General features: G+C 35.3%; 1 protein-coding gene across 1 annotated transcript in view; it reads right to left on the bottom strand.

Annotated features, from left to right (window-relative positions):
* LOC143410600 (rotatin-like) overlaps positions 1-13,334 on the bottom strand; it is a 45,193-nt gene extending 31,859 nt beyond the window's left edge. The window contains exons 1-6 of the mRNA XM_076871440.2: positions 13,330-13,334; positions 12,526-12,577; positions 11,744-11,837; positions 6,606-6,798; positions 4,669-4,759; positions 793-946 (exon numbers count right to left, since the gene is read on the bottom strand). Of these exons, the coding sequence (XP_076727555.1) occupies positions 793-946; positions 4,669-4,759; positions 6,606-6,798; positions 11,744-11,837; positions 12,526-12,577; positions 13,330-13,334 (589 nt within the window). The remainder of the gene's footprint in view (positions 1-792; positions 947-4,668; positions 4,760-6,605; positions 6,799-11,743; positions 11,838-12,525; positions 12,578-13,329) is intronic.
* Between the last annotated feature and the right edge of the window lie 9,762 nt (positions 13,335-23,096).

Genomic DNA, 23,096 nt, shown 5'->3' with positions numbered 1-23,096 from the left:
ATCACCTGAAGACATAAGGCTCTTGCTCCTTCACTCTTCCAAAGTGGACTCTCCCAATGATTCTCTGGGAAGTTTCCAGAAGCCTCTGGTCTCAGAATCATTCATTCCTCTTGTTCTGAGGCTTCAGCCTCTTGGACTGCCTAGCTACTGGTTCCTCCAGCTCTCTAGCCTCCAGATGGACATTGTAGACTTTTCTGCTTCTGGTCATGTAAGGCAATCTAATAAATTTCCTTTTTATAATCATATCTCCTGTTTGTTCTGTTCCTCTAGAGAACCCTGACTAATACAGTAAGCATAATTAATACCCAGTCCTCAATGTACCTTCTATCATGACAGATTAGAGAGCTTCTCCTCATTTCAGTTGACATCACAGGGATGATCCTTTACTGAATTATACACCTGCCTCAAGTGGTCTCCTGGAACCACTTAAAACTGTCCAAATGCCAGGCATAATGGCACATGCCTATAATCCCAGCAACTCAGGAGGCTAAGCCAGGAGTATTGAGATTTCAAAGTCAGCCTCAGCAACTTAGAAAGATCCTGTCTGTAAATAAAATATGAAAAAAATTTCTGGGGATGCAGCTCAGTGTTTAAGTGCCCTGGGTTCAATTCCTGGTAACAAAAAAACAAAATCATCCAAACTACAAACCAAATTATCCAAGCCTTCCAAAATACTAAACACAAACCAAAAAGTAACCTTGAAGAGGATATCTGGAGCATACTAAGATTTTTTTTCCTCAATACAATTCACTTCCAACCTAAACTAAATACAAATAAATTAATAAATCTTACCTAATGCATTGTTGATGCATACAGTGAGAACTCTAATGATATTATTAATAAGAGGTTTCAGAAGATCATCTTGTGTCACGAGGTTAGGTTCCACTAATAAACAGGACTTCAGAAGCCTGGACAAAGAGGATAGGTATTCCAAGAAAAAGGAAACCTGTTTGTAAAAGGAAATAAAATACAATGAAACATGTCATGTGAAAAGTACACCTCAAAATCTTTGCTACCTGAATCTTAGAGCATTAATCTCCAGGATATATAAAGAATTCAAAAGCTTAATACCGGACTGGGGTTGTAGCTCAGTGGTAGAGTGCTTGCCTAGCATGTGTGAGGCATTGGGTTCAATTCTCAGCACCACATATAAATAAAGGTCCATTGACAACTAAAAAAATATTTTAAAATATATATATATATATTTTAAAAAAAAGCTTAACACTAAAACACCAAATAACCCAATCAATAAATAGGCAAAGGAATTGAACAGACACTTCACAGAAGAAAAGATATGGTCAGTTAACAAATATACAAAAAAATGTTCACCATCTCTAGCAGTTAGACAAATACAAATTAAAACTGCACTGAGGGGCTGGGGTTGTAGCTAAGCAGCAGAGCACTTGCCTAGCATGTGTGAGACACTAGATTCAATTGTTAGTGCCATATAAAAATAAAATAAGAGAATAAATAAAAAATAAATGCTGACAAGGGTGTGGGGGAGCAGGTACTCTCATTCATTGCTGTTGGGACTACAAATTGATGCAACCACTCCAGAAAGCAGTAAAGAGAGTCCTCAAAAAACTTGACCCAGTTATCTTACTCCACAGCATATACCCAAAAGACTTAAAATCAGGATACTACAGTGATGCAGCCACATCAATGTTTATAGCTATGGAACCAAACTAGGTGCCCTTTAACAGATGACTAGATAAAAAAAAAATTGTGGTATATATAGACACAATGGAGTTTTACTCAGCCATAAAGAAGGATGAAATTATGGCATTTGCAAATAAACAGATAGAACTGGAAACTATCATGCTAAGAGAAATAAGCCAATCTAAAAAAAACCCAAAGGCCAAATGTCCTCTCTGCTATGTGGATGCTAACACACAATAAGAGGGGAAGGGCAGAATGGAAGTTCACTGGATTAGAGAAAAGGGAATGAAGGAAAGAGGTGGGCATGGGAGTAGGAAAGACAGTAGAATGAAGCGGACATAACTCTCCTATGTCGTATATGAACACACGACCAGTGTATTTCCACATCACGTACAACCACAAGATGGGATCTAATTAAAGTAAGTTATATTCCATGTATATATAATTTATGTCAAAATACACTCAACACATATGTATATATAAAAAGAATTTAGAAAGTGAGCAAAAAAAAAAAGCCCATCAATCTCAGCCACACAGTATTTTACTTTCCTATGCAGTATGTTATTTCAGTATGTTATTGTAAGATAAATCAATAAAACACTAATAAAATATTAATCATAATTCTTGTAACTGAAATTAATTCATAGCAAGCAAAGATTAATTTTTGCATAAGCATGTCATTAATGGCCACATTAGAATTGTCAGCTGTCATCACCAAATAAAGGGGTATTTTCAAAGTCAAATTTTGTATTTAACCAGAGGAAATTTTAATGTTTTAAGAGTAGTTAATGGAGAGGCATTTGCCTCTATGGAACAGAGTCTCAGACTACGACACAATAATTGTTCTGTCGTACTTCTCCTTTATCTAATTTTCTGACTTATTTTATATAAATGTGTGGGTGGCTCTATACCTCACAATTTCCTGAAACGGTTTGTAAAATTTAATTTGTTATTACTGTGAAGTCTGTTTTGATCCCTTCATACTCTCCACTATTTAAATTATACCAAATCTGGTCTCTGGACCTATGAAGTATCATCACAAATGTGTGATTTAATGTGAGAGACAAAAAGAAGTGTTACAGAGAAAAGCGGATTTGCTAACAAGTCTTTTGTAAATTAGCATAAATAGGATTAAATAAAATACTGATATAATAGTTCAAAAGTATTTTTTTCTATGTTCAAAAAATTCCTACCAACAGGCACCTCCAATACACCTGCACCTTTACAGACTGTAAGCCTGGTACTGGAGCTCTGGCTCTAGTCCTGCCCTAGACAGTCATAGCTGGTTTCCTCACCTCTATGGGATCTTTTCTGACAACTCTACCTAAAAACTTCAAGCTCCAGCCTTTTTCCCATCCTCATTTTGGTTTTTTCCCATACCATTTGTCTCCATCTGGCACAATACTTTACATTTTATTTACTTGCTTACTGTCTGTCTCCTGCAACAAGGACATAGACTGCACGTGGGCAGAAATGTTTGTTTGCTTTGTTCACAGATGTTTGCTAGCACCTAGAACAGAATTTAGCATAGAGGAGGCTGAAGAATATCTGGAATGAGTTGAAGCTCTTATATATGCCCCCAAAGCCAACAGCACTTAACCTACATAAGGCAGCCAGCACACTGGTCAGGAGTATGGGCTTGGAACCAACCTTCATGGGCTAGAATCCTTGCTCTTCCCCCTACTGAGTGAGAGCCCTGCAACAAGTTGCTCACATTGGAAGGCATTAATGATACCTCATATGACTGTAATTAGGATTACATAAATTAGCTGAACAAAGACCCCTAAATGTTTGTTACTGCTACTACATATTCACTATATAACTCGCTAGTGAGCACCTGCCATGGGACAGGCACTATGCTAGACAGTCAGGACACAACAGCGTACAGGCAGAGGCTGTCTTCCTCTTGCTGAGTGTGCTCCTCAGGCTGCATCTGCCCCTCACAAATTCAGCTTCAGCCCCTCCAACTTCGTTCTGTATTTTGCATACATCAAGTGTGCCTGGATAACAGGGATCTTGCCATGTCCGTAGCATCTTCACTCACTTTTGGTTATCAGTTACTGTCTGAATGGCCCTCTCTAGATATCTCATGTAGAACAGGTCTCCTCTCCTCACTCCGACATCACTTCCAATCCCCAACTTTAGGTTTTCTTCTCAGATGTCTGTAATCATCAGATATACACAGATGTGCTTGTTATCTGCTCTCCCTGCATGAGATGCTGGTATATAGCAGCACTCCATAGTGATGTGCTGACAGACAATGGAAGAGACAATCATTATGCAAACAAGCAGAGTCAAAGGAAACCACAATGCTGAACTGCTTCAGAGATGATGTGCACTGTGTTCCCAAGGGTCTTCAACAGGGTCTGCCAAATTCAGACAACTCAAAGAACACACCTTAAAGTTAAAGTTCCTTATCTAGTTCATCTTTCTTTCATTAAAAAATTCTTGGGAGTCCATATTAAAATTAGATTTGAGATAAAATTTGTATTAGTAACAACTACACAAAAATTTGTTAAGCATATTTTACATATAGAATCTAACTAAAGGTAAGAACTTGAAACAGTATATATCTATGAAGGAAAAAATATAAATTTATTTCTAACAGATTAGATTAAGAAAATATACATAATTTAACCACCAGGTATTTTAACAACTTCAACTTGGGTGAAATAATAGATACATAAGAGATGGCCTAAAATCATAAAAGGGGTAGATGGGCTATGCCAATGCTCCCTGTTAAGTGATGCTCAACAATACCCAGACACTTGACTAAACCTTTGCAGCTGGTTAATGATGGAGTCAGGAACGCTACCTAGGCCTTCAGACCTACTACTCTCTTCTACCATCCAAGGAAACCTCTTTCAAATAATCTCACCAACCATATACATCCTGAGAGATTTTCATCCTCTCTTGTGGTTTAGATCTCCTCAGCAGAACTTACTTTTTTGGCACTAAAGGCAAAGGAATTCACAGACATGAGATAAGAGGCAGACAGGAAACACTGACCTGAGCCTGGACATGTTCACCTGGGGGTGATGAAGGCAGTGGGGTCCTGAGTTCCTGAACACATGCCTCAATAAAGGTGGCATCCACAATGCTGGAAAGAACAGAAAAAGAAAACTCTACAAATGGTTAGCATGCTTCTTATTAAACGTTAATAAATCAGAATTTAATGCTTGAAGATAAACATGAATTCAAATCAAGAAAAATGATTTTTATAAGAAAATGTTTATAAAAGATTTTCCAGAGTATTTGAGAAAATAGGATAAATGTGAGAAGCAAGATAAATTTATCTTGTTAGATAAATCTGAGAAGCAAAGAATTCTGCAGAAAAGAATATCTAAGGAACCTTTATTAGAAGCAGAATAAAATATAATGCAAGCCCACTCCGAAGGAAAGCAAACAAAAGTAAAACCTGGGTAGTGCTTTTCCCGTTCAAAACAGCAAACACACAGGCTAGGAAATATGTTCATATTTGGAAAGTAAAAACAAAATAAAACCAACAAAATTATTTTTTAAGTCATAAAAAAAGAAAAACAGGTATGGAAACATGATAAGCCTGTTCCAGAAAGAGCCTTTTACATGGCTGTGGCCTCAAGGCCACATCACCCCCTCAGCTGACTCCTAAGATGCAGGATGTTCCTAGAGCTCCATGTGGTCATTCTTGAGGCAGCAGCGGGCAGGAAAGAGAAGCCAACCAACTAACAGTTTTCCAACCCTAACAGGCATCACAGCAGAAAAACTAACAAATATTAAAAACAGAAGTTATAGGGCATTGCCAGTTATAAATGTTAACGGAGTAACTGCAACTGAGTGAAGTAGAACAAAGAATATTTCTTTGCTTTCAGCTATTTCATACCTAAAAGAAAGAGAAGGTATTATGATTTGTTGAAGAAAAGAAAGACACATCAGATAGTAAATGTTCAAAGGTAGAGAGGCAGAGGGATGTGTGGTTAAAGGAGATGGGTACACTTGGCTAGAACAAGACTAGATGTCAGGAAGAAAAGACACATACATTCAGTGCACACAGAGTAGCAGCCTGGATTCCACCACTTTTAATCCTCTTATGGCCTCCATTCAATGGTTTCATTTATGTCATTTATTTATTTTTGGTACCAGGATTGAACCTAGGTGTGCTTAACCACTGAGTCACATTACTTGGCCTTTTCATTTTTTATTTTGAGACCGTGTGTCACTGGTTGTTGTGACTGGCTTTGAACTTGAAATCCTCCTGCCTCAGCCTCCTGAGGTGTACACCAACAGTGCACCACTGTACCTGGCTTCAACAGTATCATCAATCATAATCTAGACATTAAAATAATTTCCCAAGGCTGTGACATGATTGCATGAAAAAATCGTAAGATCAGATGGGCCTGAATTTAATATCTAGGCCTTTTCTACTACACTTAATAAGAAAAATCAGGACAAAATTATATCAGAGGTTCATTAATATTAGGCAACTGAATATAAAAATTTGAAGAATCAAATCCTGATACCCCTGAACATTTATAGTTGGTTAATAATGAAATATTGTCTGCTAAAAAGTTTAGTTTCCCATAGCAACATAACTCCAAATGAAGTTAAACAATAGCTTTTCAACTCAGGGATATTATTCTGATATGATTACTTAGGAGATGGATCCTCAAACTCCTTCACATACAATTAATAATCAACAAGGGAATTATACCATATTCCTTGAATGTGCTAGAGGACAAATAAGGTTGAGAAAACTGAATTAAAAACATTTTTTTTCTTTTGGCCTTAAAAATTAACAAGCTTTAATAGACCTTAAAAAAAAAACTGTTGAGACAATTGTGGCAAACACAAAACCCCGGAATTGAAGGAGCTGAGCTGCCAGAACACGCGAAGTCTCACATCATTTCAGGCATACCCTACGTCAATTCACCTTGAGCCATGCCTGCCTTGCAGCATTCATCTCTTACCCACAGAGAAGCTCTATGAGATGAGCTTTCCCAAAAGCATTCACAGTGTCTCTTGGAGCAATCACCAAGAGGTTGTCCAAGAGGCTGCAGATGGCTGAAAGAAGAGACGCAGTAACAAAAACACACTGTTGGGGTAGTGGAGCAGACAGGGGCGAATGAGGAGGAGGCCGTGATGATGTAGGTTCCTGTTCACCTATTATTGAAAATGAACACAAAATTATTACTTAATTTATCTGTGGTTATACATAATATTCCCAAGTTCTTATAATCAAAGGAAAAGTACTAAAAATTATTAAACAGATGGTTGGCTAATTCTCCTAGTTGTTGGACTCAACCCTTTGGCTGGGGAATCAGGCTGCTCCTTGCATTCCCTACCTCCATGCTCTACTGTTTGTGTGCATGTACATGTATGTACACAGGTGTACGTGGATGCTCTCTAAGAACACTAATAGCCAAGGCAGGAACAACAGAACATGACCCTGTGCCCCACGTGTTCAGACATTGCGGAACCAACAGACAGTCCTCAATCCTTTTTCTGAAAACTTTCTAGGGTCCAAATTCAAAATACTTTTGGATTTTACAGAAGCAGTAAGGCACAGGTAGTACACATTAACACCTCCAATGGGATCTCAGATAACATCCCATATAAATATTCCTATAGTAGAGCAGATGTGCACTTACAACTGGGTAAATAAAGGAGTAAATAGAACCTCCAATCAGCACTGGTCATTTAAAGCCAAATGTATTTGGGTGTGGCCAAATTTAGCTATTAATTGAGTTAACAGCTGAAGAAACTGAGAAAACAGGTTTGAGGGATTGCAGGTTTTAGATTTGAAGATATTGGGATTGTGGATCTTTCCTAGCAGACTAATCTGCTTCAACACTTTCCATGATTACCTTCACTGTTTATTTCTTTTTAAAAGAAAACATTATACCTTAAATAAATTCAGACTTACAGAAAAACATAAGTACAAGGAATTCTCCAAAACCTATAATCGTTACATTATTTTGCCATATTTTATTTATGTACCTGTCAACCCACCTCTCATTTTATGAACTGCTAATATAATGCTTCTTTAATCCTAAATTAACTTCCTTCCTAAAAACAGGGACATTGTCTTAAAACCAGGAAATTAACCCTGATGCACTGGCCTATCTAACCACTTTAGCAATTGTTTCACAAATGTTTGATACATTTTATAGATTTGTATAAAAAATATTTTCCTCTTTGGACCTAATTTGGGACACTATTTTGAATTTAGTTGTTAGGTGTCTTCTTTCCAAACTGGAAGAGTTCTTCAATCTTGCTTAGTCTTACATGACCCTGACACTTTGTGAAGAATGCAAGTCAGTTTTGTGCAGAATGCCTACGGCTTCCTCACAATACAGACTTTCAGTGAACTTATCAGGGGAAATACAATTCGTTTTCTCCCATTATTGGAGGCCTTAATTTTAACCATTTGATTAAGGGAGTGTCTACTAAATTTCTTCTTTGTAAAATTATGTTTCCCTTTGTGCAAAAGCAATTGTCAAACAGTGATTTTTCTAATTCTATCATATTGTGTGTTTTTTTTTAACAATTTTAGTTTACTTTGTACTATCTAGAGGAACATTCCCTTCCCCTCATTCATCCATGTCAGTATGACTCAAGGATTCTTAATTCTGTATTATAATCTCCTAACGTTATTTATTTTGATATTCAAATTATCCCAGGAATTGGCCCCTTCAATATGATTCCTAAATCCTTTTACCATTTACCAAATTAACATTAGAGAATCTTATTTTCTAGCACAGTAAGATGCTCCAAGTTCATATTGTTCTTTCCCAGCACAAAAAGCCTTTATTCCTTGAAGGGGAAAATGGAATTCAAAGAAAAGATCTGGGTCCTGAAGTACATATACTGCTCTAGTGTGTGACTATTTCTGAGTTGGAAACATGTGCCTGTGTGTGTGTGTGTGTGTAAGACGAATGCATTCATGCACATGCACAAGTACACACGCCTCTTTACCTCTTAATTAAAAACACTAATTCATGCAGAAATCTCCAAATCTAACCTAACCCTGTATGGTCTATTGGATATCTTTCCCCCCACATACTATAATTCATTTATATGAAAGGAAGAAACCTGGCTTTCATCATTCACAGTACATTTACCTATCTACCCAGCAATAGACACATATTAAGTAGTTTCAGACTTGTTAACTCATACTACTGCAAAAAGTAAAACTAGTAAAAAGAACCCAATGCTTGCTTACAGTTCTCTTCAGTGTTAGTCTTAGGACAAGAGCCTTAAATATGCTCAAGAGTTAACTTTGGCCAGATGCAGTGGTGCATGCTTGTAATTCCAGCAGCTTAGGAGGCTGAGGCAGGAGGACCTTGAACTCAAAGCCAGCCTCAGCAATGACAAGGCACTAAGAAACTCAGTGAGACCCTGTCTCTAAATAAAATACAAAATAGGGCTGGGGATGAGGCTCAGGGGCCATGTGCTCCTTAGTTCAATCTCCAATGCCAAAAAAAAAAAAAAAGGAGTTAACTTGGGTTAGTTCCTGACTCGCTTCAATTGTTATTCATGTGGAATGTAGCTAGATTAATTTGTTTGTGTTCCATGTTGTTTCCCCATTTTTTATTTTATTTTTATTCACATCAAATGAAATATTCACTGTTATGAAAGTCAAGCTACACAAAAAGGCATATGCAGAGAAAAGCCACTATCTCCACTTCTAGCTCTTCAGCCCTGTTCCCATGTGCTGGCATTTCCTGCCTAACTGCCATCCACCCTCATAACTAAGCTCCTTAGTTTCCTGTTAATTCTCTATTTATATCTTTTTACATAAATGAGGAGATAAATGAATTTTTAAAATTTTTTCTCTTACACAAACAATAGAAAATTATTACACTCTTTTGCAGTGTGCCTTCTTAATATTTCTTGAAAAATCACTACATATTATTTTGAAGACATAATCCTTGTTCTTCTTAATAGCTGTATAGTTAGTTCTTCATTGGGTAGATGTTTATTTAAAAGCCACTCTCCCAATGATGGGAATTCAGGTTGTTTCCATTATTTTTCCTTCCACACAACACTGCATGAAATAACGACATGCATATATACTTTCATTGTTGGTGAGGAGCCAAAGGGAATTCCTACCTATAATTTACATAATGTAAATACACATGCACAGTTATTAGATACTACCACATTTGCTTCCAGAAATATTATGCCCAGTGCATCTCCTCCATCAAAGTATAAGAGTGGCCATTTTCCACAGCCTTTCCAACAGAATCCACTGCCAATGCTTTATAATTGTTGAATCTCAGTGGGGTATAAATTAGTACTAACCAAGGTTAAGTTATTTTTATGTGTTTTGTGAATTCCCTCCTCATGTCTTCTACTTGCTTTCACAGGAGGCTTAGGGTCCATTTCCTCCTCAAATGTTAAGAACGCTTTATGTTACATGTTTAAATATCTCCATCTATGAGTAATGTTGCAAATCATTTTGCTGATTTGTCTTTTGACTTTGATTCTGGAATTTTCTGCCCTGCAAAACTTATTTTTAATTACAGTAAAATTTGTCTGTCTTTCCTCATTCTATCTGGATTTTGAGACATAATCGGATAATCTTTCCCTATGCTGAGTTTATGAGGAATCTTTGTATGTTTACTTCTGGTATGCCCATGATTTTGATTTGAGGACCCAGGTGTTTCTCATGTTGACCTGAAGTACATAGACCTCTTCTGTCTCACTGCAACTAGGTACACAGTTTCCCGCCTCTCTGTCAAGAGATCCATGTGCCATCCATAGATTTAGGATGAAAATTGAACCATCTAGGATACATTTTCAATTCTATTTATTTTTCATGTGACAGTAACATAAATACTGATTTAAGTATTCTTCTTAGTCTGATTTAATGTTCAGAAGGGATATTCCCCTTTTTGAATATTTTCCTGACTACTTTTGAACCCTCATTCTTCCACATGAATAAAATTTTGTTCACCCTAAAAAAGTCTGTTGATATTTTTATTAGGACAATATTAAACATAGAGATTAATTTAGGAAGAACTGATATCTTTCTGATGTTGGATCATCCCACCTGAAAATAAAGAAAGTCTTTCCATTTGCTTACATTTACTTTTCTGTTTGTTTTCCATTTTTTCTCATTAAGTTTATTCCTATTATTTTATCTTCTTTTTACTACTGTTAACTGTGGTTTTCCATAACATTACCCTTTCTAATTGTTTATGTGCATATATTAAATTTATTAAATTTTATTTTCATTTTATGTCATGCTATTTTACGAAACTCTTTTGCTGTTCAAATTAGCCTTATTATTAATTCTCTAAAGATTTCAAAAAAATCAAATTATACAGAAAATCAAATGAACATTTTCTAAATTAAACACTTTCATATTCTGTTAACATGAATTACTAAAAATAAAAATGACATACTAGGAAATTACTAGAACAAACACTGGAATGAATATGCAAAGTTTTAATTAAGCAAGTATTTCTAAAAGGACTTCCTGTGTATATGCTATACTTCAGTGTTTAAACTTATTCTCATTTTAGAATCCATATTCCTTTTAGGTCAGGAATATAAACTTACTGAATAACGTTAATATACTTCTAGAAAATTAAAAAAAGCTACATTGTAGTCTTCAAAATAAAATTTAAATAAAACAGAATTGAAAGTAATAAAATTAATATATTGCCATGAATAAAGTAAATCCCAGGTTGTTCATCATGTATTTCTAACAGATTTTCTTTGTTTCAAATGGAAGCACTGCCTTAGAAAATATTTATGATTAGAATCTCTTTACTTTCAAGTAGACAACTATGGTAAAGTGTTTTCCCAAAAAAGGTAGCTAAAAAAAAAAAAGAATTAACTAAAATTCACTGGTTTCTGGACTCAAATACTAAATATCTATACTTAACCAATAAGGAACCTTATTACAATCAGATTATTTATATGATAGCCAAACTCTTACTTACTAGTTAAGAGCACTTGTTTTATTAATTTCTGAAATATTTATTCCATCATATTCTGTGACTTATTCCATTAACATTTTGTTCTTTAAAAATATATGCCTAGATCAACTTATCATTTTTCTTTTTGAAAGCAGAATGTCTTTCTAGAAGGATACCTTGAGCCGTTGGCTGCTCACGTGAGGCTTCAGGCAGTAGCACCATTGACTGCACAAGTGGCTGGATTTCAGCACTGCCCACTGAGGCTGCCACCTATGGGTGAGGAAGGAAGAATATCTTACTAACATAGCTGAGAAAAGGAAACACATGCAGCATGAACACAAGACAAACTTAAGCAGGAAGGTTTGGAACAGAATCATAACAGTTGGCTCAACTAGAGAACACTCCATATCTTGACAGATATAGCAGGTTTTTCGACAGCTTTTTCAACTACTTATAAGAACTGTTATAGTTGACATAAATCTGTAACTCAAAGAAGCAGTTTGGATATAAAGCTAAGTTTCCTAAGTCTACTTCCTCATTGCCCAAATGTTGAAAGGCTAAAATAAACTATTTTACCTAAAATTCTTTAGATTCTTGAGATATTTTGTACTTCTGGATTTATAATAAGTGTTTTTTAATGTTTTGAATAGCACACACTACTTCAATAATGCATATAAAAATTAGCAGAAGTATTAAAAGATTTTTCTTTACCTTGTCTCATACCAGAAAAAGAATTCTTTAAGAATTCAACATTTTGATACTGTGCTTCAGAATACAGCATGTTTTAAAATTTTAAACAGCAAATGCTCTGGAAAGCAAATGCAATTTCACCCCAAAGGCTTAGAGATGAGCAGACTGTGTAGCCTCCTACAACTAAAAGCACCCAGGTTGATATGTTTGGCACCTCCTACATAAAAACATCATATCCAGCAAGGTCAGATAACTCTGACTTTCTTACCATTGATTTCTTCTCTGGAAGAGGGTGTGAGGTGCTCACACCAAGGAAGTCTCTGGGATAGTGCAAGCACAGGGCAACTGATATCAACAGAACTTATAAATCAATGCTAGTGCAGACTCAGGTACTATGTGATGTGTAACATTCATATGATGATTGTGTACAGACCTAACATTTAAAGTGTTGTACCTTAGGGTTACTATGATCAATGAAAGCAAAACCTAAGGCTACTTAGTTCAGTCTAAATAAATCACTCATAAACAGGCATTAAGTCTCGTACTTTATATTAGATTCAAATAATAGGGAAAACATTTTGTTCATTTAAAAAAATGTATTTGCTCAGGTTGGAATGAGAGGTGTGTACAATATGTTCCTGTTAACAGACATTAAGATAAGTTTTCAGTTCTGGGAAGAAAACAAACATAAATACTGATATCATAGACTATGCAGGAGTGGGTTAATCTATCTGGCTCCTACTATAAACTCCTTTGGCTATGTGAGAAAGTTAAGGGGACAAATGATGGTGGAACCCTTTTATCATTCCACTGAACATTCTTTCAAGAGCCAACTCAAGAAGCCCTTATCATTACTGATACAAACAGAGGCAGGGAACTGGTTTGTAGTTTTAGCATTCCAGGTAAGAAAGCAAAGTTTATAAGAGCTCACTAAATATCTGGCTCTTATGAAGAACACAAAGGAGTCAAAGGTGAGGCATTAATAAACGTCATAAATTTCCTCAATAAAGCCCGGGGAAAAGACACCAATTTAGAAATGATGCTCTCAAAAAGTACCAATATTATAACTTACTCCATGTTGTGAGAAACACACAAGGACTTCTTTATATGGTAATACATTATCAGTTGATTTGGGATTATATATATTTCTACTATCCTTTTTGAAATTTGTATTACCTTTTTGAAATTTGTATTAAAACAAAAAAGTCTTAAGCTGAATTGCTATGCTCAAATTTGTGCTTGTTTGTAAATAATCACCAATATTAATTTGATTATATTTGATAATACGCTTGGTATGCAAATCTGTTACTTTTACTTGGAGCCTTGGTAGTCACACATTAACTACTGAAGGTGCAGTTTCATCCTTCCTTAGAGATGAGGACTACGAAGTTAAGGGATTTGCCCAGCTCAGATCATCAATTTGGATCCTCAGTTCAGCATCATATGTATGACAAGAAAGTACTTGGGCTGGAGCACACTGAGGTTTGTAAACTCCTCTTCCTTCTTCATAACACAGAATTCTCATTCTCTCTGCTCTCTAACCCATTTTAAGTAGGAAGCCCCAAGTGGGGGCTTAGGGTTGCCCTCTTGTCCCAGTCATTCTATCTGATTTTTGTAATCATCACTTTCTAGACTCACTAAAATGGCTTCAGTGTAAAATTATAACTTTGTCCATCTGTCATAGGACATAAGTGAAAATTCAATCGAGCTGCCTCCTTTAGTCATGTACATATAAAGGTAGCAGGTAGTTCAGTAGGCTGAATATTCCATGCTGCTACACTGGAATTCCATTATATATATATATATATATATATATATATATATATATATATATATATATATATTCCAAGAGAGATAACATATGTATATATATATAGTGTTTTCCAAAAGACATATATGTATGTCTTATCTTTAGATGATTCAACCTGAAAATGAGACCTCTGGAGGTAAATAATAAACTTTTTACAAATGAAGACAGGTGAACAAATAAGTATTAAAAGGAAAGATATGAGAGATACTGTAGTTGGTACTACATGCTGGTGAGGTATACATCATTGCAGATGTTGTTACAGCCCCAGTCAGATACCTGGCCAATGGACCCATCCCCCTCCATGCTGTGAGTGTTGACTCTAACAACTCATAGTTGTGTCTGTTCTTGGGAGAACTGCCCTTAAATGCCAGGAACTGTTTCATATTTGAGGTTATGTGTCTTATTCCAATATTCCAATCACTGATACAGAAATATAAAAGGCTAGCCTCCTTGTTTCAAAGAAAGATAATTCTATTATGTTATTTATGCTCTGTAACTTTACTCTTCCACCAAACCCAACCCCCAAGATTTCCTACTGAGGAGGATCAAGTAAAAGATACACTTTATCCAAGGTCATATCTTTGCTCCATCCACCCCACTTCCCTAACCAGCTTCCCCTTCTTTATTTGGGTTATTCCTCAATAATTTTTGCTCAATAAATCATTTTCATAACAAATCCCGGTTTGGGAATCTACTCTTAGATTACCTAATTTAAAACACATATAAAATCAGAAAGCTAAAATAGAACATGGAACATAATATTATACAGAGAAAGATTCATGTTATGGGATCCCTATAGAAGCAGGGGATAGGGTTTGGGCTTCATGCCAGACAGGGAGGCAAAATTGAAATAGCTATACAAAGTCAGGATGCTTTAAAGGCTGCATCTTCAAATAACAGGTATGCTAGAAAAAAACCTACCCATAAACAGAGAGAGGTAACAGGAAGCCTGGACTTTGGGTATAATTACAAAAAAAAAAAAAGTCTCTACTGATAAATCAAACCCCACTAGAACTTTACCTAACAAGAATGTAGAGTCTCAATTTATATTTCCTGTATGGCCCAGGGACATATCAGCTGTTCTGGAGGTAAATGTAAATGCATGGTAGATGTAAATGCATATAGCTCTCTGAGGGACTTTTCCCATAGTGTTTCTACAGAAGAAAATGAGCCCAAATAACAATGCATTCATAATTAAATGATGAAGAATAAGAGAAGAGAATTGCTTCATTGAATATCCAGACTTATAAAGGTATTTTTATAAAAATTTGTATTTTTTAGCATTGGCCCTCGGACAGGAAAACTAGAACAAAGTGGCATCTGAATAAGCCAAGAAACAGATCTAAGAATTCTGGTTCTTGGCCAAAATTCCTATGTGTGATTTTTCAAGCCTGGCCATCAGCAGTTCTAAAGGATTAACCTGATAGCCTCACACGCAAAAGCTGCCCTCCCTAAACCAGGCTTGGTGCACAGCCAAGCATTGCAGTCTCTGAAGGGATTTGCAATCAAGGATTCAGGACCCCACTGGCTGGCCACAATCTTATATATACTATATTCTTAGCCTAGATACATGCATTTGGAAACCTCTTTATTAAGGTTTTCAGCAGAGACATTCTACAGGAGCCTTTACCAACACTTCCTTATGGTGGTGGTCATGGCTTTTCTTCATTCTGACTTAATCTTCAGTATTTTCCATTCCTTAGCCCCTTTCCTCTTGCCCTAGAAAACTGCAGGTGCCTTTTGTTCAGGACTTCCTTGAGAGTGAGAGTAGCCCTATGTCTTAACAATCGGACTGATCTTTGACCAGCATGCCAACCCAAGAGGAAAAAATAGAACAGGTGCCTCTGGTTTAGCCTCCCTTTAATACTTATCAAGTAATTTATTATAAATCTTGATTGTTATATTTAATTTTGGTTTGGTGTTTTAATTGGCTATTTCAACACCTAGCAACTTAGTTCTCTCCAGCTCAGCTTCGGTTCCAGCAGAAGTCCTGACAAGACAAGGTCCATATATAACACATATTTTGCTGTGTAACCCAAGTGGTATTACAACTCTGTGAATAAAGAATGAATTATTCACCAAGTAATGCTCTGATGATTGGTTCTCCATATGGGAAATAATTCAAAATTAGATTCCTATTTCAAGAGGGGTAGTAGAAGTGTTTAATAACCACCTCTCTAGAGTAGGGGGAATGAAAGCCTTATTTGTAGCACTTGCCCACTTCTGTGGTGTAAAGACTCAATTCCATCACAGGGAATTGAGCTACATATATGATGTCACAGAATGCAGAGTTGGAAGATAGGTACCCAATCATCTCTAGCAAGCTGATTCCAGTATGACACTGCTACTCCACTTGCTATGGTTTGGATGGTCCCCTAAATTCATATATTACAAGCTTGATCCTCAATGAAGCTGTATTGCAAGTCTCACTCTAATGACAGGAGATTGGGTTGTGAGGGTGGAGGCCTTGGAAATGCACAAATGTCATTACATTGGGAATGGTTTAGTTATTAGAAGAAACTGTTATAAAGCAACCCCGGCTCCTAGTACCTTCTCTCTCTTGCACAGCTACATTGTCCTCCTAACATGTCATGATACAGCACCATGGCCATCATAACACACCTGAGCCAGGCTTTGGACTTCTAACTTCCAAAATTATAAACCAAATAAACTTCTATTGCTCACAAACCTCCCAGTATTCTGTTATACTAGCAGAAAACTAAGACTGCAAAATGCGTGAACATTAATTAGAGATAGACGGTAGATATAAATGTGAAAAGCTAAATTTTAAGAAAATAACAGATTGTATGACAACTGGATAAGGAAGAGATTCATGCTAACACATAAATATAAATTTTTTTTCACACTATTAGTACTCATTGATAATAGCCAAAATTTACTTGTGTTTTCCAACTTAAGTGTTCTATATTATTTTAGATAGTCAAAGGAAAATCCTAGCATTTAAAATTATATGATGACAAAAATGACAAGAACACAGTTTTAGTTTCACACTTATAACAGATTGGTATATGCTAGTGTATAGACAATAATCTTCAAAAGTCAAGACAAACACCTCACTGATAAAAGCCTTACTCCTGCTGCATTTCATTCAATATACATTTATTTCCCCAAGCTTATTTCTCACTTTATTCTCAGCTGTAATTCATGCCCATCCTGCAATCAGCAAATGTCTTTTATAATTTCAAGGAGTGGAGGAAATTGGTAGAAGAGACTGCAAAGAAGACCAATTTCTGTAACTAATGAAATGATAATGTTCAGCGCAGGGTGATAATAATGTTTTAAGAATTATTTTAACAATTAGCAAATTTTACACATTTAAAAAGAAATGTTATGCATTAAATATACTTTATTATCACCTTAGGTGACTTTAATTAATAACTAAAACAAAGAATGAGCTGCATTGATAATTAATTAAATATGAGCACTGATCATAATAAATAACACACATAACTGAAGTAGCTGATAAACATAATCCCTATGAACAAAATAGTCAAGTTCCAAACTGCTTCAAAAGGTTCCCTCTTTTACCTTACTTACCATAAGCAATTATACATTATTTAATTATACAATTATTACCAAACAAAGTATTTCATGGTGAGTCAGCTAGTAGTATTGAGAATAAGTAATGGAAAATAAGAAGAGTTGAGATGCTATAAGGGAAAATTATAAATAAGGCCACAACTTTAGATCTACCCTCTTTTTTTGGTTTTGCTAGATTCTCCCCTTAGCCATACAAAGCAGAGCCATTAGGAAAAGAAACCACTTTATCCCATCTCTCCACTCTTGATTGGAGAAGAAAATCATTGAAATTGAGTCAGCACCTTTTGCAAGTTCACCAGCTAGTACATTTTCCTTCCCTTTTTCAGGCACATAGTAAATGGATTAATAGAATTCCAGGGTCAATACAGAATTCACTGCCATGGGTCACAAATCTATCATAAATATCTGGGCTGCTTGTTTAAAATACAGGTACCTGGGCCTCACACAAGTGATGTCAATTCAAAATACAGTATCCAGAAATCTGTATTTTTCAGTAGATGGCACCATAAAAAATTATTCTGATTCAGTCCATTTGGAAACCATTGCAAGAGTTTCCTGGGCAATATGTGCCCTTTGGATAGGGGAGCAAGCCTTGTTAATGCCCTCCTGCATCCCCATCCCTATTTTTATGGTGAATGTACTTATTCTTCATGTTAAGTTTTTACATATGCATTAATAGCTACATATTTTATATTTTAAAACTACTAGAGGAAAAGCCAAAATTTGTAATCATTTTATGTACATGAGGGATTGATAAGTAAAAATTTCAGAGAAAATGGAGACTATTCAAAAACATGCACTCATTGCTAATGCTCAATTACTCATGTTCCAAACTCCACTCAAAGGACAGGTTCCCATAGTACTAAAGTCAAAGAAAAAAAAATCTCAACTGGAATAACCTGTCATCTTGTATACAGTGGAGCATGAGTATAATCCCAGCAGCTGAGGCTGAAGCAGGAGGATTATGAGTTCAAAGCCAGCCTCAGCAACTTAGGCACTAAGCAACTCAGTGAGATCCTGTCTCTAAATAAAACATAAAAAAGGGCTGGAGATGTGGCTAAGTGATTAAGTGCCCTGAGTCAATCCACAGTACCCCCCAAAAAAAACCCACAATGTGAAAAACTAAATTACAGAATATTTCATGTTAGTGCATCTACAAAATAATAATGCAGAGAATAATACAAAGTTCTACCCCAAAAGTAAATATCCACCTCTAGGGTATTTTTTTTATCACAAGACTTTTTTTGAGGGGGGTGGGGGGCAGAAAAATAATACCATATTAACAAGTGATTTTTTTCTCCTTCATTGGCTCAGTGTAGGTTAGACATCTATCTCAGACAGTTCGAAATCTGGGGGAGTTGATTTTGCTAGTCCATCTGTTCAAGTAGAAAATTTCTACAAAGCTATTTTTAAATAAAAGCAAACTAAAATATGATTTGTACCTATATTAAAACAGAAAACCTCAACACCCAATACAAATATATTGACATCATTTAAACTACAATGAAAAGAAAATAAAAGAACCATAATAACCATTGTTGAAAATTATAATCACCACATTGAAATACTGTGCTGGCTAGGTGGTTGATCCTGAGCATCAATCAGAAATTGATCTGCTATTCCTCAAATCAGAGAAAGTACCTGGAAACCAGGAGATTTTTTTATTGTTCCTCTTTGTACCTCCATGCCCAGTGATTGAAGTTCATAGAAGATGAATAAAACCCAGTTATTAACACCACTACTCAGAACTGAGACTCTTCAGGAATAAAGTTGTTGCTTACCACACCAGCATAATAACCATGGCAAATGAACAAGAAATTGTAAAGAAAGGAAGTTCTAAATTACAACTAGGAATTGCAGAAATGAGGACTGCAGTAGATATATTCTCATTCTTGCTTCCTTTGTATATATTTATATAACAGGCAAATAACTTTTGTGGGGAAGCTCTTTCCTTTTCCTCTTATATGAGGAAGTATTAGTGGTTGTTAATCTTATAGTTTAGTCTTTAGGCTACAGGATATAAAAAGTGGCACATGGTTAAACTAGAAGAGGAATTAACATCCTCCAGAGATAGATAGTGACTGATAGGATTTGGAGTCTCCATTTATTTTGATGAAAGACAGACACAATAGATTTTCACTATTGTTGCAGAAGTTCGCATGTGATCTTGGCATCTTCTCTGCCAGGCAAGTACTTAAAGTGAGTATATGAATTCTTCTTGCCAAAGGAAAAGATTGATGAATATGGCATGCTGACCTTTGCCAACTTCTGCCTTACCTTCTATGGCCTCCACTCCACTGTAAACCATATAAATGCTGGAACTACATTCCCCAGATTACCAAATCTCTACCATTTTATGTACATATTTTATAACTGAGGTTTTCACTTAAATTTTGGAAAAAGAGAAGCAAAAGCTATCTCTTTTATCTGAAAGGTGTGCAGGCAGATAATTGGGCTTCCCAGGTCTGAATTTTGGAAGACATTTCTATGTTCTCCTGCTGTTCACCCATCTGTGGGACTGAAGAGGAGCTGTGAAATCATCAGAAGATTCCTTCCATTTCCCAATTCTTCTTGGTAGCAACTCATATTCTCTGGAGGAATAAGCCTGAAAGTCAGTGGTGCCACCCCTGATACTCATACTCACTACTCCACCCTTCCAATAAGTTTGTAAGTACTTAAATTACCTTTATTAAATCTTTCTGCTTGAAATAAGTAGTATGAGTTTCTGTTTTCCAGACTGAATCCAGATTAATTATAATTTCAAGACCCCCCCCTATTTTTGGAACAAGTAAGAGTTAGACAAAATAACACTTTACAAATAGATGTTGAAAACACATTTTAAGAAAGTATAATGTAACATCTTAATAGATTGTTTATGGATTTATCAACAAGAAAGCACAAAATAACAGCCAGAGTCTGACATTATCAATGTCACCAACCTAATGAAAAGTGAATGATGAAAGTAGCAAAGAAGAAATTAAAACATATTTTTGGTGAAAATAGTCAATTAAATTATGATAGAACTTTTTGGTTCCATAATAACCTCATAAGTGAAAAAGAGTCAGTACCAAGAAAATCTACTTTTTCCACTGTGGATTTCTCAAAGCCATATAATGACCATGTACAACCAATATCTTTAATATATGAGTTTCTTCCTTCCTTTGCTGTATTTGAATTCACATTATGAACCTGTACATAGTCCTCTTGGGTCCCAAGTTCTTTATTTCTCAATGTTAAGAAAGCTCATCAACCTTTGGGGTGCTTGAAGGATACTGGACAGTTAGTGGTGGCATTGAAAAAAGTTAAAAATAATTCAGAAGCATTTCATTAAGCATAATATTCTTTAATTCTCATTAAAGGAATTTTCAAATTACCAGGTAGAGATAAAAAGTTATTGTAGCATAATATTTCTTTTCTCTAACACCACATTTCTATTTAATCATTTAATTTTGTAATTAAGGTTCTCAGAGGTATAATTTATGGTGAATGATAGTTATACTATGCGATAGGTGAGAACAAATCTGAATGTATAACTTTATCTGAAATCTTTAGGCTCTTGTACTGATGCTAAAATAACACTGTTATTTAATTGATCATTTCACTATCCATAGTTTTATCACTTCATTAAAAGTGAGTAATGTTGTACATTATCAAAACTACACATAATATACAGTTCTGACTTTCTCTCTTACTTTCTTCTTTATATTTCTATTTCAGAATAAATAGAAATCATAGCAGACCATGGATTTTTAAAGATGACTCTGTTGCTCTCAGGAAGTTGAGACACTGAACTTTTAGTTTTTTTTTTCCAATATGCAACCTGTGTGGGGCTCAAAGAACTAAACTGATTGTTCTGTCATTGCTATACCAAGTCACTCAAACTGATCATTTCTCACAACCACCCCAATGCAAACCAATACTGTGCTTTAAATATATACACACATACTGAATAATCAGGGCATTCAAACAGTAATAGCTATAATTTACTAGTTTCTACTTTATTCAAAATTCAGTGCTAAATGTTTCATATGACTTCATTACGTTATTTATTTCTCAAAAAATACTCTGAAGATGGCATAATTATTTATACTATATATGTAAGGAAATTAAGATAAACTCATTTTAAATGGTTACTTAAGTAATTGGAATTAGAATCCATGTCTATATTAAACTAAATCTCTGTCCTTTTCAATACATGTTACTATATTAAACTGTTGTCTGTTTATAGTAGCATAAGCCATACTGATGGACACTAGACATACTATAGTCAGCTGTACAACTGATTTAAAAGAAACTGTAAGTGACAATTTCTTACTATCATATGAGATTAAAAACTAGATCATTACAGTGACTTTTGGGTTTTAGGGATCTACATCCATGAAATTAGGTAATAATATTAGCTGAATAAAATCAGTTTTACCAAATGTGGAATGACCATTTGCATCAGTTAAGTCTGAATGTGAGGCCTTGAATTTTAAAAGCTCCATAGGTCATTCTCATTCATACTAAAATTTGAAAATCTTTTCTCAGGACTTCTATATGCAACTGCTAAAATACTTTTTCAAAGTGCCTTAAATTGTTTGTTAAAATAGATTTTAATCATTTACTTTTAAATTTGTTCTAATTAGTTATACATGACAGAAGAATACATTTTGACACATTGTACACAAATAGAGCACAACTTTTTCTTCCTCTTGCTGAACATAATGTGGAATCACACTAGTGTAATTATACAGGAATATAGGGTAATAATGTCCCTCATTCCACCGTCCTTCCCATCCCATTTCCTCCACCCCTCCCCTCATTTCCCTCTGCACAATCCAAAATTCCTTCATTCTTCCCCATCTCCCTTATTAGAGAAACCATTTAGCCTTTGGTTTTTTGGGTTTGGCTTATTTCACTTAGCATGATATTCTCCAGCTCCATACATTTACCTGCAAATGTCATAATTTCATTCTTCTTTAAGACTGAATAATATTCTATTGTGTATAGGTACCACATTTTCTTTATCCATTCATCTGTTGAAGGACATCTAGGTTGGTTCCATAGTTAAGCTATTGTGAATTGAGTTTCTATAAACATTGGTGTGGCTGTGTCACTGTAGTATGTGGATTTAATTTTAAGTCCTTTAGGTATAAACTGAGGAGTAGCATAACTGGGTAAAATGGTAGTTCCATTCCACGTTTTCTGAGGAATCTCCATACTGTTTTTCATAGTGGTTGAACCAATTTGCAGTGCCACTAGCTATGTATGAGTGTACCTTTCCCCCCACATCTTTGCCAACGTTTATTGTTACTTCTCTTGATAATTGACATTCTGACTGGCATGAGATGAAATCTTAGAGTAGTTTTGATTTGCATTTCTCTAATCACTAGAGATGATGGACATTTTTTCATATGTTTGTTGATCAAGCTTATAATCATTTATTGCTATTCAATCTTATAAAGGGTAGAAATCAAAGGACTGGA

The sequence above is a fragment of the Callospermophilus lateralis genome, chromosome 11 (assembly GCF_048772815.1).
Source record: "Callospermophilus lateralis isolate mCalLat2 chromosome 11, mCalLat2.hap1, whole genome shotgun sequence".
Classification (NCBI taxonomy): Eukaryota; Metazoa; Chordata; class Mammalia; order Rodentia; family Sciuridae; genus Callospermophilus; species Callospermophilus lateralis.
Note: the sequence above shows the minus strand (reverse complement) of the source record. Positions and strands in the feature narration are given on the sequence as shown.